Below are 19,692 nucleotides of genomic sequence, written 5' to 3'. Positions count from 1 at the left end.
CAACGTCATGGGGAGAAGGGACATCACCATCCACCATGTCACAGTGCCACACAGAGACTGCAAACTCAGACCACACAATGCAGGGCAGTCTCGTGAGTTTAATTTCCAGGACACATAGCAACCTTAAATACCTTGAGCACAAAGCCAACCGGGTGTATGTGGACCCAATAGCTGGGAGCCCCTACGTGGGGGCCACGGATGGGTGGTGCCCGCTTTTCCAGCTAAAGAGCTGGGATACCAGTCATAGCAGAGCATATCAGGCACAGCAATGCCTCCGTTGGGCACCACACACAAAGTGTTTACTGAGGTTAAATCTCATTTGGCTTCAGAATGGTTATTTCCAGTGCTGCTGCCTAGTGATGGATTAACCCTACTCCACTCTACTGTCTAATGACAGCACAGTAAGGAACCAAACCACCCCATACATAGGCTGCATAGGATGCTGCAACCAAATTCAGATGAGATAAAACTTCAATTCTATGTAAGAATACATTGGATACAGAGTGTAAGAAATCAAATCATTTCCAGTGGGCCACTACATAATGCAAAAATGAGTCAAATCAAAATAGAATCTAGATAGAAACTGACTTTTATATACAATTTCCATTTCCAGAAAAAAAATATTATATAAACTCCTCTCCGATTTGATCCCACTGGAAGTTGACCCTTGTTTAATGTTGCTTTGGCCCATACAACCCAGAAGTAAATAGACCATGGTTGCCACCAGCAATAAAGTGGCTTCTTAAAAAGTGGAAAATTCAGGACACTATTGGATGGATGGATCAATGAATATGGAGGGAGAGAAAGAGAACAGGACCCAGAGTTACAAACAAACAAGAATGAAGAAACATCTGTATAGGACTTTCACAGCCACACAAGGATTACTCTATTACAATTCTCTTTTTGTTACAGTAACAATGTCTCTACTTACTTTCACAGAGCCGTCGTCTCAGTTTCCCTCGTATTTTATCAATGGCATTGTAATCAGAGACGTGGAACACATGAGCAGATTTAGGCTCGGAAGCAATTTCATCCAATTCCTCCTTTAAGGCCTCACCAACTCCCACAGCAAAGATCCTTATTCCAGCCTTACGCGCCGCAGTGGCTGCATCCATGACATAATCCTGGCTCCTTCCATCAGTCAAAAGGATAGCCACTTTCTTAATGGGTGGGTCACTAGGCCTCCCACCAGCCTCTTTGGAAAAGCTATAGGTGTTGATATACCGGAGGGCATCCCCGGTATTTGTGTTACCCCCATAATACTTAATGTTCCTTGCAGCTTTTTTGATTTCCTCACGAGTTTGGTACCTTCCCAAGTCAAACTCTGTGGTTGGCCTGTCACTGTAACGTACCACTCCTACACGGGTCTTGTCCGGTCCAATCTCAAAGGTCTCCACCAGATTAGACACCCACTGGCGGACCTTCTCAAAATCTTCTTTACCCACGCTGGAAGAGGTATCCAAGATGAAGACAAGATCATAGTGGACATTTTTGCAACCTGTAGGGGCAATGGAAGATACTGCTAAGAGAAGCTGGAAGAGGATCATCACACATCCCTCAACCTCTCTAGTCATATCTATTCAGTGTACTGACTCAGTGCTGGAGGCATTTCTCTCTTTGTCCCAGAGCGGGAGCACAAGTTTTCAGTCTTTCTTCCCTGTGATTTCCCCCTCATCAACATTGGGAGATCTATAGTAGATCTGGACACCTCTGTTACTTTGAATTCAAATCCTCTCCTTTCCTGTTCTGCTTGCTCTGTCTCCACACAATCCTTTTGCCTACACTGTCTGCATGTATACGAGGCTGCTCTTCTCTTTTAAAAACATCAGCAATCCCTTTTCCATTCCCACTTCTAAGGCAGCGCATTGAAAAGATATGGTCGGCTCAAGAGATCTGTGTTGACCATGCCGGTGCCAACCTTGACCTTGAATAGCGAAGCTTCCATGTTCCCTCTCAAATGATAGTGTTCATTTATTTAGGCTTAGCTACAAGCAACTATTTTCCTCTCCACAATGTCTCGGGGAGACACGTTTATAACAAGATTATTTTTATTCTTATTCTGTTTGCCAGTGTATGTTGACTAAGGGACGATTCCTTGAATAGTAGCATGGCTTCCTTGACAACAAAGTACAGTTCCTTTGCAAAGGAAGTGTTTCCCTACCCCCACAACCAGCCTTTTGTCTTCAGTTGAAATATTCATAATCTGAAGTCTGTGTAATCCAAAAGGCCAACACGTTTTAATTGCCATTTTCTTGCACCTGGAAGCCAGACTGGTAGTATATTTCGCAGCCACCTTCAAGGAGGTGCTTGCTTTGCCTGAGCATTTGCAAGCCAGTATGCTACATAACCACAAAAAGGCCAGTGGGTGGGGGAGGACAGACAACACAGGGTATAATCAGAATGGGCCACTCGGTGGGAACTGTCGCTATCAGTGATGAATGTGTGTGTGAGTTCATAAAGGGCTAAGTCGTCCTTCGAGACGAAAGCTGCTATACAAATGTCATTTATTTTAATGTAATGGGAAGGTCATAGCCCCAGATCCTCCAGGGAGGTGCAACTGCTTTGTGCCGCCCTGCTGCCAAAATGGGCCCATAGAGCCAGAATAACCTGCCATGGGAAGAACACCTCAGAATAGAGGCATGTAGGGGCTGTAGCGCTGGCGTGGTAGCTCCGATGCCACCTCTCCCCCTGCTGCAGAGTGAGAGCTAAGGGGCCAGGGTTTTCCTATATCCTACTGATCCACAGATGCTGCTGTATCAGCCTCCTTCAGACCAACTGACACTGTAGTCTAGTCCTGCACCCAGCTACTGTACACAGCAGACCCAACCCAGCGCCTGCTAGAAAACCATCCCATAACTCTTGTGATAAATGAAGGGGGGAAGGTAGCTCCCTTTTATGGACACCCAGCCAGCCAGTAGCTATAGAATCCCTCTTAGTAGCGGTTCTCTATTTGCTCTACCTGTAAAGGGTTAAAAAGTCTCCCTGCTATGCATAGGCAAAAGGAAGGGAGTGGGCACCTGGCCAAAAGAGCCAATCGGAAGGATAGAACTTCTTAAAATTGAAAAATGATTCCCCTTTTGTCGATCTGTTGTTGTTCTCCTGGGGAAAGGCAGACAGGGCAGAGCTATGCTGTAAGAAGCTTGGGCCAAGTATAAAAAAAATCATCAGTATCATACCTAGAAACTACTCATTTAAAACCCCAGATATGCAAGTAGATCAGGAAATGTCCAGGAAGATGGGATTAGGTTTATCCCTTTTATTTCTTTATGGCTTATGGATTCCTCTGTGCTAACCCTGCTGCTTTTGTTTTGCATGTAACCTTTAAGCTGGACCTCAAGAACGTTATTCTTGGTGCTTAATCCTTGTAGTTACTCTTTTAAAATCTAGCAATAGCCTGAGTTCCCAGATGCATTTTCTTCTTTTTTTTTTAATTATTAAAATTTATCTTTTTTAAAGAACAGAATTGGATTTTTGTGTCTTAAAAGGTTTGTGCACATGTTGTTTAATTAGCTGGTGGCAACAGCTGATTTCCTTTTTTTCCCCCCTCAGCTCTTCCCCGGAGGGGTTGTGTGAAAGGGCTTGAGGGTACCCCACAGGAAGGAATTCCCAAGTGCGGCCAGTCATCTTCAGGGGTCATCTGGGCAACACGCTCTGTGCTCCTGCGTTGGTGGTGGGAGTCATGGAGGAGTGCAGATCTGCTAAGGGGCATGGGTGGGAGATATGCCACTCAGCTGTCCCAAAGAAGCCAACTCTACTGGGAGGTTGCCCAGATACATGAAGATGACTTGTGGTAGGATCCTGTTGCAGGGCTAGAAGAGCAGTGTTTGGAGGGGAAGAAGATGGCTCCCAGGGTAGAGTGTTTACACAGGTCACAGGAGCCCATATTTCCTGTGCTTATCTGAACAAGCCCTTGTGGAGGGTCACCCATCACTAGTGTTAACCCCTTTACAGATGAACGCCTCTGAACCTATTCTTCTGCTGTTGATCATGAACATTTTATGGAACATCATCTCTGTACAGCACCATGCACATTCCTGGAGCCATATGAACGACCACCCTGCTAACGGTGTCCAGCTGATACACCCAGCCATTCAACAGGCAAAGTCTATCTGGGCATGCCTGGAACACCGAACAGCCCTCAATCAATCGTTATGTGAGCGGACAAACATAATATACCTCTCACAAAATGAGTTGAGGGTGCATTCTGGCTGGAACATGTGGGTTCTATGCTAGGAGACACCGATTAAGCTATGTGCATGTATCTCAGTCAGAATGCTGAGTTTAGTTCTGCTCCGTTCCCCGCACAATAAACGGACATTATGTGTCATTTAACTGTAAAGTTCAACCAAACTGGTCCTCAGCTCTAAAGGCTACGGGAAAAGTCCAGCATCCTTAATCTATTCTGTCTGGACAAAAAGGGATTAAGCAGAGCTAACTGAAGAACACAAAAGGTTTAAACATATTCAGCAATGTCTGTGCATGTTCCTTCCTTTAGCACATCTCAGCAGGTGATAGTAAGTGTAATTTAAAACCATATAGAGCAGAGAGACGGAATCCCTTCTCCATTCAGGGGTGACTGTCCACAAAACAAGGTTGTTGGGGTAAAGACAGTAAGGTTTATTCAGGAATTAATACAGGAAAACCCTGTGTTTAACACGGCTAATCCTTCATGGGTCAGTGATTCTTTGTTGATATACTTGATAGAGCAAAGCAAATGCTGCAAAAGGTTTTCAGTGAACACTGGTCCAGATCTTCAAACATATTCCTTTCCACTGCACAGAGAATCTTTTCCTTGTTTCTAAGAATATTCTAACAAAACCGTTTACTGGCAGAGACAACTAATTTGAAAGAAATGGATTAACAACAGGAAACCTGGTCAATGGAAACATGATTCTAAGGGCGAGGGGCCATCCAGTCAGCAAACAGAATCTTTCCATGTGACCCATCTCCAAGCAAAACAGCTCACAGACAAACGACAGGCCCAGAATTAATACTGAAATTCTTTGCTCAACAAACCAGTAAGTTTGATACCATCATAATCTGTTTGGGCGATTTGCAAACAGAAAAAGAGATGATGTTTATTCTTTTTTTTACTAATATTTGCTCATTTAATGATAAAAATGTACATTCATATCGCATCTTTCACCCCAAAGTGTTGCACAAACTACATCTATAGTTCATACACTCAGAGCAGCCTGCTACTGTGTTTGAGGGGGATGGCTACAGTTTCCTCTCATTTTAGTATAAAATTAGCTAAGGACACCAGAGGGCCCCGTCTCTTGTGGAAAAGGCCAGGATATCGGAGTTTTTAAGGTGTCATCTGAAAGACCCTGAAGGTCTGATTCAAAGCCCATTGAAGTCAATGGAAACACTGATACTGCCTTCAGTGGGGTTTGGATCATGCCCGTACAGGGTAAACTGCATGCAACTCAGTCTAGCCTGCAAGATTGAAGGTCTGAACTAACCCTTGTAGGTCCTGGTCCTGTAGTGGTTATCGGATTCTAATTAAGTCCAGATTTTTGCAGCACTAAGCTACCCCCTCTCCTTGAGATCTGCTTACGATATTTGGAAGGACGGCTGCATTGCTAGCTTCTTCTACAAGCGTAATGTCCCAAGCAAAGTAAAAATCTAGGTTGTCCCAGAAGCATCAGCACATACCTGCTCTTTGTGCCCGAATTCTCTCTCCACCCCAGAGGAGTGCAAGAAGAATCAAGACGTAAGGCACTCGATATCTTCCCGTAAGGGGCATAGCTCCCTTCTTCTCAGACACGCTCACCTCTTCGCCGTGGTGAGAAACAGTCTATAAATCCATCCCTGGCCTAGGGGAAAAAGAGAGGAAATTGAAGAGCAATTATTAACTAACAGAAGCGCAAGACTGTGGAGGAAACAAAAGCAACAATACAAGCTCTGGGAACTGCACATTTAGGGTCGTCTCCTCTGGCTCTCGTTTTACTTGAATAGGCCAGGGCTGTACCCAGACAAAGAGGCAAGGAGTTCACCTACTTTTCAAAAGCGAAGGTCTTTTCTCAGGCTCCTGCCAATGCAGAGCAGCCCGAGTTGTCTGAAAAGGAGAGATTACTAGATTATTTAGGTTTAAATGAGCCCACCAGCAACAGCACAATCAATGCATCAGACTGGAAACCATTCCTGACTTGAGCCTCTCATGTATCCACCTTCGGAGGCACTCAACTCAGGTCAGAGATACGTTTACCGCGAGTCATACACAGCCCGTTGCTATCTTCCTAGTGACCACTTTGAGTTCTTAGACATCGGAACTGCTGTGTGTTAATAATATTGAGTACTTTTCATGCCTCACCATCAGGTACCTTTGGCCTTATCTACACGAGACGGTTGCACCAGTTTAACTTAGGGTATGTCTACACTATGGAGACTATACTGGCATAGCCATGGCACCGTAGCTAAGCCAGCAAAACCCCATAGCGTAGATGGAGCCTACACTGATGGAAGGGTTTTTTCCTAGTAATGCCAACTCCCTGAGCAATAGTAGCTATGTTAACAAGCATTCTTCCATCGACATAGCTGTCTACACTGGGGCTTAGGTCAGCATAGCTACATTGGTCAGGGGTGTAGATTTTTCGCATTTTTTTGCTATGTCAACCTAACTTAAATATAGACCAGGCCCAAAAGTGTTATTTACACCAATTAGGTTAAAATCAGTGTAAACTACTGTGTGGACAATCTTAATTTGGTTTAAGAGTGGTTTATTTTGATTTAGTTTAGATGAAACCACTGAAAACTCACCTGGTTTTGATACAAACTAGAAATTCAACCGGATTTGGTAAAGGATTTGCTAAAGTTTCTAATACTGGGCCAGCTCCATGTTTTTTTAATCGAAAACACATGTGGTGAATCTTTAACTGTGCTCCTTATAATGATTTGTTTTACAGTAGGGCTTACAGCGCACGTGGTGTTGTCCACCCCCATACAGGCAGACAGCACCGCTCTGAAGTGCTTCCAGTCTAAGGACACATTGTAAAAGATACTCTCAACGCTTCTAAACCCATGTTTTCCTCATGAGTGTACAGAGACTCCTCGGGCTTCTTTCCTCACTGAATTTTTGTTTCCTCCATCACGTTCATGCACATTGATTGCCTGTTGAGAGATTGTGACACTTAAGTGGTGGGCTGTGCATGCTGGTTTATTATTGTTGCATTGATCCTGAGTACTGAGTTATTTCTTTTTCCTCTTTGAACCATTTGTTTTGGTGGAAAACACATATCAAAAGAATTGCAGAGGTGCCAAGCCTATACTTGAAAAGAATATTGGCAGGTCTAAACTTTGTCAAGATAGATCAATGTCCCTCTAAAGTAAATGAAGACATAATATAGAATATCAGGGTTAGAAGGGACCTCAGGAGGTCATCTAATCCAACCCCCTTCTCAAAGCAGGACCAATCCCCAGACTGATTTTTGCCCCAGATCCCTAAATGGCCCCCCCTCAAGGATTGAGCTCATAACCCTGGGTTTAGCAGGCCAATGCTCAAACCACTGAGCTATCCCTCCCCCCATGTGAGTTAGAGGAAGTAAAATCTAAGAGCCCATTTGTACAGATATAACTCATTACACCTGTGTAACTGCAGGAAGAAATGGGCGCTGTATATCACATAGCTGATATCACATATGGGCATGGAGAAGCAATGCTTCTCACACATCCGCCTACGCTCGTTAGAAACATATTAGAGGTGACAGCGTATCAGAAAATAAATGCAATAAAAGAGAATTGCTCATTCTCATCAGACACCTGAAATGTAAATGATCAAGAACCTGCATGGGTTAACTGGCTACTGGAATCTGAAGGATCCCAAATCAGCCATGCTGGTGAATGTTATTGATGCAAGAGTTATCCTCGCTGGGTTGCAGCCTTGAGGCCAGATAGGGGCTGGTGTTCAGAATTTTTCCAGCAGGTGTCACTATGGCACAGTGAGGCTCTGAAACGCTGGCACTAGAGAAGGGTGCATAGTGATAACTGAATTGAAATAGCTTGTACACCTGTAGTCAGAGTGTACTTTTGGATAATCCCACCACTGAAATTCCAATCAGTCAGTCTCTTTCAGAAGGCTAAGAGCCAATGATATTGAAAATGGCTATGGGAGTTTTCAGCCCAATTTCACTTATTTGAAAACTCTGGTATTCATAGAATCATAGAAGATTAGGGTTGGAAGAGACCTCAGGAGGTCATCTAGTCCAACCCCCTCTCAAAGCAGGACCAGTCCCCAACTAAATCATCCCAGCCAGGGCTTTGTCAAGCTGAGCCTTAAAAACCTCTTAGGATGGAAATTCCACCACCTCCCTAGGTAACCCATTCCAGTGCTTCACCACCCTCCTAGTGAAATAGTGTTTCCTAATATCCAGCCTAGACCTCCCCCACTGCAACTTGAGACCATTGCTTCTTGTTCTGTCATCTGCCACCACTGAGAATAGCCGAGCTCCATCCTCTTTGGAACCCCCCTTCAGGTAGTTGAAGGCTGCTATCAAATCCCCCCCTCACTCTTCTCTTCTGCAGACTAAACAAGCCCAGTTCCCTCAGCCTCTCCTCATAATTTATGTGCCCCATGTAGCATGTAGTCAAGTAACAGAGGGGTAGCCGTGTTAGTCTGAATCTGTAAAAAGCAACAGAGGGTCCTGCGGCACCTTTAAGACTAACAGAAGTATTGGGAGCATAAGCTTTCATGGGTAAGAACCTCACTTCTTCAGATGCAAGTCTTGTAAGAGTCTTTCAGTTCCAGCAGACCATCAAACCTGCCGAAAATCATACATGACCAGGCTGGAGAATTCTGTTTTATGTTTTACATATGTGAGTTACTTTATTCTGAGCCGTCTGTCACACTGAAGTCAACAGGATTACTTCTATCAATAAAGTTACACTTCCACATATACTAATCTAGCAAAGTTGGAGGCAAGGTATTTTCAGTGAGGGGTCTTCTACTATGGAAGTCACTTCCCATTTTAGTTTACTAAAATCAAAATTTGCTGACTCTGAGGTTACAATGGAAAGTCATTTTCCCCCCCTCTCAAGCCCTTCCTAGACAGAGGGATAAAGAGGTGCCTGGCAGAGATGGGAAAATTTTAGTTTTGGAGAGATCCAGGAGCAGGAGCTTCTTCTTCCTCCTCTTCTGTATGGCAAAGAAAAATGATGAGCAACGTTCAAATAACCACGTCCGCATTAGTGAGCCAGTGGGTAGGTAGCTCCAGAAGTTTCTTGGCGTGAGTCTGAGATGCTGCTAGTAAACAATCGAAGTGGGCACCGATTTACAATATAGTCCATAGTTTGTGAATGGTGTTTATACAGTGGCAGATTAGCCATTGAGCCAATGGGACCTATGCCCAGGGGCCACAGAAAAGTGGGTGCCCCCACACTCCAACCTGCTCCACCCATCTGCCCAGCACTTCTGCCAGGGAGCGGAGTGGGGGTGCAGGGTCTTGGCCCGCTCTGCCCCGCCCGGTGATCCTGCCGGGGAGCAGGGTCAGGGCAAATCCCACTCCGCCTGCCCTGCTGGGGAAGCCCCCCTCCGCCTACACCCCACTCCCCAGCAGGAGCACTGGGCGGGGTGGGGCAAGCCCCCGCAGTCCAACCCCATTTCCCCAGTGGGGGAGGGGCACTACAGGTGGAAGGGGTGGGGAGGGGCCCCCACTTGCTCTGGCCCAGGGCCCCAGAAAAGCTTAATCCATCTCTGTGTCTATAGTCACATTGTAAGTTGTCTCATGTTCCAGAGGTGAGAGAGATGACAGCATCTGCCACGCGATTCTCTGAAATTTGTTCAATGCTGACCATGTACTTCCAGCTTTCAAACTCCCCTGGAAACACTTTTGTGGAATTAGCAATCGGATGTGTCTTGGTACATTAGCATGAGCTCCGAATTTTTTTTAATGAGCCTCAACATTGAATGACAAAGTTTTAGGAGCTTTAGGCTTGTAAGATTTCAGACAGTTCTTCAGAAGGTTCTGGAGGTCCTCGTTAATTGGTAAATTCAGGCTGGCCAAGGTTCAGTGATACTCCTGGGCTGTGTCTGCCTCTCTCTAGATTTTGGGTGGAGGCAACCATTGAATGATGTTGATAATGTTCCAGTTAGGATTGTCATCACAGCGCCGGAGATTTGGTATGTGAGCTTCTCATCCATAGTGGTGCGTAATGTCCAGCGGTCGAGTATCAGTGCTGAAGTCATTGTTCAAAGTGTGCCCACATCGGCACCCCTGTACCGCAAGTTTTCAGGCAAGTCTAGTCCTTCCTTTTACCTTTTCACATATCTTTTCCAGATGAGCTTTAAAAGTCAAGCTTCTGTCCAAGATTACACCCAAGTTCTTTGGACAGGGCTTCCTGGTGTATGCTAGAAATGGAGCCCTGACACTGCAACCCAGAAAATATTGGGAAAGAGCAGATCTAGAGATGAATTAAGTTGCTTGTGTACGTCTCTATTTTTGTTGTATGTGTTTATTTCTGTTAGAACTAGTGTCAATGGTCCCTTGATATCAATTCATTCAGCACATTATGGCCTCTCTCCTAATAGCTTAAAAAAAAAAAAGCCAAGGAAAATGCAGTGAGAGAAGAGCCTCCCACCCTTGCTGGCAGCCTGGCCCTGAAGAACCACAGGTATGCCCTGCAAGTCACAAATCTAGCTCTCTGAAGAAGCTTACTACAATGTCACATCAGTGAAATGCAGAAGCAGGAGATGGATGGCAGGAGAGAGATCTCTTGATCATTGCCTGTTAGGTTCACTCCCTCTGGGGCACCTGGCATTGGCCACTGTCGGTAGACAGGATACTGGGCTAGATGGACCTTGGTCTGACCCAGTACGGCCTTTCTTATGTTCTTATGTTCACAGGAGTCAATGGAGTTACACAGGTAAAAAACTAGCGGGAAAGAGGGAAAGCTGACCTGTGTATTCAAAAAGTTGTCACTTTAAAAATGATGTTTGAAAAAGGGAAGATAAGGGGACAGACACAAAAAAAAACAGATATAAAGGGTACAGCCGGGCAGGAGATTATTCTGTATAACTAGTAGAAGGTACTTAAATTCAAGACAGTTTAATTCAGAGCCTTCCTGCTTCTGCTTTTATGGCAAACTTTAAGAAATATCAGAAACACTGCAGAAGTTGGAGATGGAAAAAGACCTATTAGACCCTCTATTCCATTATTTCCTACCAGATCGTTTTTTAGTACTTTGACCTGTTTCAATGATTTGAGTGATGGGATTTCCACTGTTTCTCTGAAGACTATTTCCACCTGATAGCAGCAAACGTACACAGATCACACACGGATGCTGCAAAGATCAATTATTCAGGGTGAAATGTAAGGAACAGGCCTAGTTATGGACATGGCTGTATCACACATTCAAGCTCCTTGCACATTTGCTGGGATGGGACAATATAACAGATCACATAAATTGAAACATTCCTCTTGCTGCTGAGTCCAGTTTTTTATTCATTGCTTAATTTCATCCCATTACTCCTGTGCCACTAAATGTGACAACGGGCCATGTAAATTTAATGTCCCAAGTACTCTGCATTCATAACATGATTTTCCATTGTCACCCTAATGAATGTCTGCAGTATCCATCTCTAAAGAAGAGGTTAGCCTGAGGTGGAAGCATGGTGTCTAATTATATAGTACTCCAGAAAAATAATATAGCACATTAATAAATTCTGCATCTCAGTATAGCCAGCTTGTTGAGCGTGTGTCTTCAGACTACTCAACTAGGTAATTTAATTATCTAAATTATTGCTGATGAGCAGGAAGTGGACCAAGTAAAAGAGGTGGATGAGAGAATTTTTATCAATCTGCATCTCCACATACCTTTGTTTGAAGCTTTCTAAGGCTTGGTCTACACTACCCCCCCTAATTCGAACTAAGGTACGCAACTTCAGCTACGTGAATAACGTAGCTGCAGTCGAAGTACCTTAGTTCGAACTTACCTTGGTCCACACGCGGCAGGCAGGCTCCCCCGTCGACTCCGCGGTACTCCTCTCGCCGAGCTGGAGTACCGCAGTCGACGGCAAGCACTTCCGGGTTCGACTTATCGCGTCCAGACTAGACGCGATAAGTCGAACCCAGAACTTCGATTTCCAGCCGTCGAACTAGCTGGTAAGTGTAGCCAAGGCCTAAAAGATTCTTCTGACAGCATCTATGGAATATCTAAGGCATTACAGGCCTGATCTGTAGCCCACAAAATTAAATGAAAAGACTCCTATGGACTTTGATGTGAGTTGTATCAGAAGCTCCAAGCATTGCGGCAAATGCAGAACTTCGGAAAGTCTGTACTAGAGTAAAGATGGGCCCATAATGACTGATCCCTTCCAAATGCATTCTCAAGACCAACTTCTGCTGTGATGCCTACAAGAAGTCAGCCAAGCAGCAAGGGCTGGAATGAATGGCAGCCGGAGACAGCTGACTTCATTTATTTATAAAGGAGAAATGGAGAGTGGGGTGACCTTCAAGTGACTCAGAACTATCAATGAATGCACCGTTGCCCTATCTGAACACTATTTCTCCCGTCCTTCCTCCCTTCTCTTGTTTATTATATTTAATGATTGTTTCCTGTCTCAAGTTAGACTATAAACCCTTCAGAGCAGGGAGCAGGTATCCCCTTGCATAACAGTGCTCTGATCATGACTGGGGCCTCTGGGTTCTCCTGTAATATGAACAATAGTAAGAAGAACTACTTATTCCCGGTTAATTCTAATACACAAAGGAGCACCAGCATTTCACTTACATCCTCAAACAACAACACTGGTATCCCAGTCACTTTGGGATCCTGAAAATGTCCATCTTTGCTGTTTAAACGCCCCTAGGGATATGCTCAGGCCTCTCTCTACAAGACCCTGGGTAAAATTTTCAGAAGGGCCTAAGTGATTCAAGAGAATAAATCCCAGTTTAATCAGGTCTAATTCAGATGGATTAGAAGCAGCATTGATAGATTCCAGAGTCCCACAGCCAGAAAGCCACTGATTCAGGGGAAAACAATAATCTTTAGAGTTGTAAGAAAGGTGTGGAGGGTGATAAGTGAACTGGATGCTGACAGACAGAGTGGGGTGAAGTGCTAACGCTACTGTAGATGTGTTAAAGAGGGCATGAAATTAATCTGGGGTACAGTCCATCTAAAATTGGGAATGTAAGTGTTAGCCAAGATGGACAAAGCCACCGTCTCATCAGATTACACATCCCTGCTATTTGCCCTCTTCTTGTATTTTACTATCATTACATTGTGTGTGTATGATGCAGAACTTCAGGGCACCCACAGCAGTTTAACAGTAATATCTAGTGATCTAATTCATCCCTATGAAGTATTAAGTATCATTCATTACCCATCCTCACCCTTTTACATATACATTTTACAGTGGAGCTGGTAACACTACCTATTATTAAAGGTATCTGACACTTCACATTATAAGACTGTGTTTTCAGAGGTTTATAACTTTGCCAAACTTTAGCCATTTAGACTGACATTTTCCATGCCAGGTATCTGCCTCAGCCTGGGGGGGGGGAGAGGGTTGTTTTTGGAAAAATTTCAGCCAAAACAGTTCAGCTGTTTGAGGATCAGACTAGGGAAAATATGTTGTTTTGCCCACGCTGAGAAATTCTGGTGACCTTTTCTTTGAATAGCTCTGGTACTGTCCTGCTTTGGAGCAGGGACTTGAGATTTACCATGTGCCTTTTGCCATCCCTGAGAAAATCTGTCTGAATGATAAGGCTTTGGAAAAAAAAAAATCACACCTTGCACATGCTCAGTTGATACTTGCTAGAGTTTAACAGTTGAAATCTCCAAAGATTCCATCCTCATTCAGCACACATGAGCCTTTCGTTCCTCCTAGTGCTGACCAGACTGTGAATGCTCCATCCCTTCACAGCTTGTGTGAGAGAAGGCCAGCTGGACCTGCTCTGGGGACGAATCAGGGCTGTGTAATGAAGGCTGTTTGTCAGACCGCTGCCTCAGTAGTTGCAGAAGTTGGAAGGTGTGTAGGAAACGTGGCAGAAGACTGCAGGAAGAGAAAGGCCAGTCTCATGGTCAATGCCGTTGAATGCTGCCCTGGAGAATGAGATTCTCTCTCTGCCTCTGGCACAGAGTTCCTATGTGATGCTAGGCAAGTCACTGAAACCAACTTCTCACAAGTGGTCACTAATTATAAGTTCCTCATTTCCTGGGTACCCTACCTGTTACCCAGGGGCTGATATGCAGAAGTGCTGAGTACTTACAGCTGAAGTCAGTGGGTACTGTGCTTCAAAGTGCTATATAATGCCTAGCCCTTTGAAAAACAAGGTTTTGGATGTCTCAAATTGGGCACCTAAAATTAATGGATACTTTTGACCTTAATGACTCTGTGCTTCAGTCTCCCATCTTTAAAATGGGGATAATGCCACACCCCCACCTCACAGGGGTTTGGAGTATTCAGATGAGCGCCATAGAAAAATCCACGAGGAAATTAATAATTCTGTCTTCAGAGCAGATTTTGAATAGTTTACAGTAAATAAGTAAAGCCAAGACCACACATTGAACCATGACAATAAGTAAAAATATTGAATAACTGATCATTAATGGGAGCACTGTCCATCCTGTGCACTGAATGAGGCAGGACTTCTGTGGGAGAAAAAACAAAAAACAAAAACAAAAAAAACCAGCAGATAACATTGTATTGAAGGATGCGTCATAAAGCACATGCACAAAGAGGCCAAATTAAACGTGCATAGGCAACCTTTATTTTGGCATTTCCTAACTTTTGAGTGCTCGACTTTGCAACCTTAATATTCTGCTACTGTACTTTTGTGCATGTAATAGTTTGATCTGTGTGTGTAGATCCGATAGAAAGGGTCAGATTCAGAATTCAGCAATTCCTTGCTCCCTGGCCTAATGCTGAGACCATGCATCTGTCAGACTGATCTCTTTTGTAAATGTGTCCCCTGCAGACTGTCTAAAACGAGCTATTACTGGTCTCCTGCCAACTTGTAGCAGTTCTAAAATACTCTACTAAGTACCAGTTGAGGACTTTACGAGGTATTTTTGCCTGCTGCAGACGCACACAGTCTGCAGGCTAAAACCTAGATGGAATGCCCCTGAGCATATATGCTCAGTGATTCACAATGGGAAAATAACTCAAGATTTATTTTATTTTATTCTAGCACAGTATTCACCTTAGGAACTGATTACAGCTACTGCTCGGCTGAGAACCACACAGAACACTAGTCTGAGCTAAAACATCCTTTTTTTTTTTTTTTTTTAAACCCATCCTCTCCTACCCCCAAACCCCTTTGTGTCTCATATTCACGTGTTAAATCTTGTAGACTGTAAACACTCTGGGGCAGGGGCTGAAATTTACATTATCTCTGAGGCCCTTAGCACATTGGGGCCTGCCCGTGCTTGAGCCCACTAGCCGTTACTGCAATAAAATGATGAAATAGTCAATAGCCAAAAATCTCTTTCCAAATCCCCATTCCACACACCCACCTCTTCTTTTAAATGGATAGGAGCATGACAACATCTCCGAAACAGCAATTCTCCTGCCACGCCCACCCACATACTTGTCTGTTTTCTCTGGGCCAAAGTTAAATGCATTTACAGGTTTCAAAAGCGACAGATCACATTTGTATTTGGTGCCAGGCCGCTGGAAAGTTTTGGCTAATAGACTGCCGGGGCCCTTGCCAGCTGGCCTCCTCCAGGGAAAGGCCCCCATTCAGATCTTACACTAGTTTGATACCCTTTGCTTACTGCAGTGGATTCAGTCCTGATTAACAGTCATTTAAGTGAGACCAGAATCAGGCCCAAAGTGAAGTCCAAACGGAGCTCCTATAACTCAGATGGTAGAGACTTATGATTTTGGAGTAGCTTGTACTGGGTTCTGTCCATGATACCATGTGTCTCAGGTATTAACATCTGTGTTGTACGTGTGCAGCAGGTGGATTCGTTACAGTATATTGGGGAAGGAGACATGTGGCCAAGGAAAACGAATACTTTAGCTGAGAGACCGCTGTGCTGCTTCACTGGCGCTGATCTCTAGAGACATGCGGAGCCGGCCTGGGGAAAGCTACAAGACCCCTGTTTTCTGCCAAGCAGGGCCTGAGGTGTTCCAGTCCAGGTAGGCTATTAGGAAAAGGCTGATTGACTACAAGCAGTTCATTATGGCAAAGTCTACCCCCACAGGGCCCATTTTATGCTTTTTATATCCACAGGGAAGTTATTCCAGCTCCTCCAGGGAAACCTAATCTTTTCTTTTCTAGTACAGTACAGGAGTATGTCAATAAAAGGGCCCCTGTGTCATGCCCTTATATAGAAGGTTAACATAGCCAGAGCCTGGGAGTGGGGTATGGATGGGATTACAGCCTAAATCCGTTTTGAAATAGGCTGCTAGTTTTCCAAATAAAAGGGACAGGTGGTGGATCCCGGACTCCAGTGTGTCTCCTTGCCTGAGTATCTCCTCACCCATGGGAGCAAGGGTTGCTGTGGGACTCCTTGTACCAGTATAATAGTTCACCAGTCTGACTAAGGGGGTCCATCACTGAGCTCCCAACCCCTCTTTTAGTTCAGGGTGGTTTATAAGGCTAGACTGGGATTTGGAGTGTGCCCCTGCCAACGGATGCCAGACCCATCCACCCCTCACACTTCTGCTTGGGCTACTAGGACCTTGGATCCAGGCATAGGAGGGTAAGCACGCCTGCTTACGCCCTCTCTGGAGCAGAGAGGCATTCAGTGGGTGGAGCCTTAGAGATATATGCCCTGACACACTGAGCCAGTGCCGAGGGGTTGTAATTTGATTCTGGTACAGACCAGCACCAACTGATGCGCTCTCCGCTCTCTCCGGAGCAAAGGGGAATTACTAAGGGAACTGTGACTTGAGGGCGCGTCCTGGAGTAGCACAGTGTAGCTATCCCTTGCACAGGGCTATGGCTAAAAGGCACAATCTATCCCATAGCAGACACTGTAAACGAAAGCACTCATTGCCACAAAGGGTTTAGTCATCTCACTCCATCTGCGAGCTGAAAGAGGAAAGAGCAAGTGTGGGGAACACAAACAGCCAAACAGATTCAACAACGTTGCCTGTGTTAATCCAAAGCTCTTGTAATGTCACTAGCAGGCTGAGGTTGTGGGGGGGGGGAGGGGGAAGAACTGCTCACTCCCCTGAAATTGGAAATGCAACCTAGAGTTACAGCTCCATGAATGGCAAATATTGGCAGCCGGGGCCCTGTAGCAAAGCAGAGCCTGTACCTTTCTCTCTTGCTACCTTCAAAGCAGTGAAGAAGAAAAACAGAGGCAGTGGCGGAGAAAAGAGAAAAGGAGTCCAGTAAAAAGAAGTGTCTGGCAGCAGCAAACAAAGAAGAAGAAGATGAAGTAGCCAGGCAGCGGCCTGCAAACCTCACTAGTTTTACAATAATTGGTCTCACTGTCGCAGACTGAAGCAGGACTCCTGGGCCTCTCCCACAGAAAGGATGGAGAGAGACTAAAGGAAAGCAGCACTGCACAGAGACGCCTCAGGAAGCTAGAAAGAGATCTCCGTTTCCTTTTCCAAAAGCCTGCAGCCCACTTTGAACTCTCACACCACACAGCCCTGGACAAAGGGTATTAATGGCCGACGTGTTCCCACTGGCAGCAGTGGGAAGCCTGGACCCCCATCGCTCACCAGCTGAGGGCAGGGTCAACAGAGACTCATTCTATCCATCATGTCCTGCTCCAGCCCCACGTGCTTCTGGCAGGTGGAGAGACAGAGACAGATCAACAGTCCTGACATTCACTGGAAGGAATCCGAACTATCCTGCTATATTTTTTGTCAGCTCCTTTCTCTTCCCCCCCGCCCCCTCCTTCTTTTCATTCATTATACAGTGCTTAGAAGCAGTGGCATCTGTAGACAAAAGAAGGTCCCAGCGTGAGAGAGCATCATTAAACAATTGAAAGCCTATAAGGAGCTGTGCGAACAAAGGGAAGGATGATACTGAGCCCTGGTCATTTTAATACTCTCACTCCATCATGCCTTGTAATTCTTTTAATTGCTCCTTGTAGAATCCCACAGCACCAAGCTGGCCTTGAGAGAAAACATGCCTGATGCTTGTAGCTTTCCACTCATCCCACTGAATTTTGATTTTTAAAAGCCAGATACTGGGATTAGCAATAGTGGTAGCTGAACATGGTGAGGAAGGGGTTTCAGTTCAGGTAAGTACCCAAAAACTTGGAGCCCTGATTCGTTCCAAGCACGATACAAGAATAACGCACTGGCAAAACATAGCGGCCTCTTCCAGCAACAGGAGTGCTGGGCTTTGGCCACATACATATGTCCCAGTGCTCTGTTTCAAGCCTCTGGCCTGGCGCGGATTCAGATGCCAAGGTCATGTGATGGAGGCCTGGAAGCAGCGTATCCTAGAAGAGGGAGCCAGTGCAGACAGAGAGGAGGTCCAGGAGGAGATAGGACCTGAGAGGAGCTCTGTACCCCAGCCAGGCAGAAGTTCTGGCAGGAGATGCCAGCCAGGAGAAGGAGAAGATGCCTCAGCTGGGAGAGGCTTTAATAAAAAGGGGGCTTTGGGAAGGAACTGTAGAGCCTGGAGAAGAGATCTAGAAGTCAACACATGTAGGTCAACAGCATCTCCCGCTTTTAGAATTGGTAAGCATCATATGTCACCATTTCCCTTGTGGGCTTTAGAGAGGACATTGAGACAGTCTCTGAGGACAGGCCTACTTTCAAGACATCGCAGTGTTTGATGCTAGATGTCAGACACAAAACCACCCCCACTCCCTCACAAACCAGGGACAATGCGCATTAGCTGGTCAGAACATTGACAGAAGCAGCACTGGCCAAGTTCAACACTTGAGCAGCAGAGGTTAGAGTGAGGAGAATAGAGTTAGACACCCAGTGGTGTCCATCAATGGACATTAGCCAGGATGGGCAGGGATGGTGTCCCTAGCCTCTCTTTGCCAGAGGCTGGGAATGAGCGACAAGGAATGGATCACTTGATTACGTATTCTGTTCATTCCCTCTAGGGCACCTAGCATTGGCCACTGTCAGAAGACAGGATGCTGGGCTAGATAGACCTTTAGCCTGACACAGTATGGCCATTCTTATCCTTGCAGAGACAACAGAACAAGAGTTTGAGTTGCATTCTATTCCTTCTTGTGCAGCAGAATTGTTTGACAAACTTCTTGTCAGGTTCTTCCAGTGTATATCCATGGAAGACCAAGTGGGTTGCACAGATGTTACTGAGAGCCTACATTGGTCTGTGGAATTATTATTGCTAGGGGTGGTGCATGAGAAGGAAAGAACTCAGATTCACAGATGTTAAGGCCAGTAGGGACTGTTATGATATAGTCCCACCTCCTGTCCAGTACAGGTTGAAGTATTTCATTTAGTATCTCCTGAATCAAGCCCATAGCTTGCAATTAAGCTAGTGCTCTACTCCCTCCACCCCAAAAGGCATCCAGTCTTGGTTTGAAGACTTCAAGGGATGAAGACTTCACCACATCCCTACTACGGTATTCCAGTGGTTAGTTTACCCTGTCAAATTTTCACCTCAGCTCTAGCCTGAATTTATTTAACTTCAGCTTTCAGTCTTTAGATCTTGTTATGCCTTAGTCCGCAACACAGCTTGGCTTTCAGAGCCCAGAATGAGTGGCAGGCAGGGCTAGGAGTTAGGAGGGAAAAGGCCTCTTAAATTACCAAGAGGCCAACATGGAACCCCACGATTCTATTTTTGCATCACTTTTCAT

General features: G+C 45.2%; 1 protein-coding gene across 1 annotated transcript in view; it reads right to left on the bottom strand.

The window, feature by feature from the left end:
• COL22A1 (collagen type XXII alpha 1 chain) overlaps positions 1 to 19,692 on the bottom strand; it is a 310,551-nt gene that overhangs the window by 267,607 nt on the left and 23,252 nt on the right. The window contains exons 2-3 of the mRNA XM_054020800.1: positions 5,659 to 5,819; positions 932 to 1,498 (exon numbers count right to left, since the gene is read on the bottom strand). Of these exons, the coding sequence (XP_053876775.1) occupies positions 932 to 1,498; positions 5,659 to 5,749 (658 nt within the window). The 5' untranslated portion in view covers positions 5,750 to 5,819. The remainder of the gene's footprint in view (positions 1 to 931; positions 1,499 to 5,658; positions 5,820 to 19,692) is intronic.

Source organism: Malaclemys terrapin, chromosome 2, assembly GCF_027887155.1.
Source record: "Malaclemys terrapin pileata isolate rMalTer1 chromosome 2, rMalTer1.hap1, whole genome shotgun sequence".
Classification (NCBI taxonomy): Eukaryota; Metazoa; Chordata; order Testudines; family Emydidae; genus Malaclemys; species Malaclemys terrapin.
The sequence above is the reverse complement of the archived record's forward strand: the minus strand, read 5'-3'. Positions and strand labels throughout refer to the sequence as shown.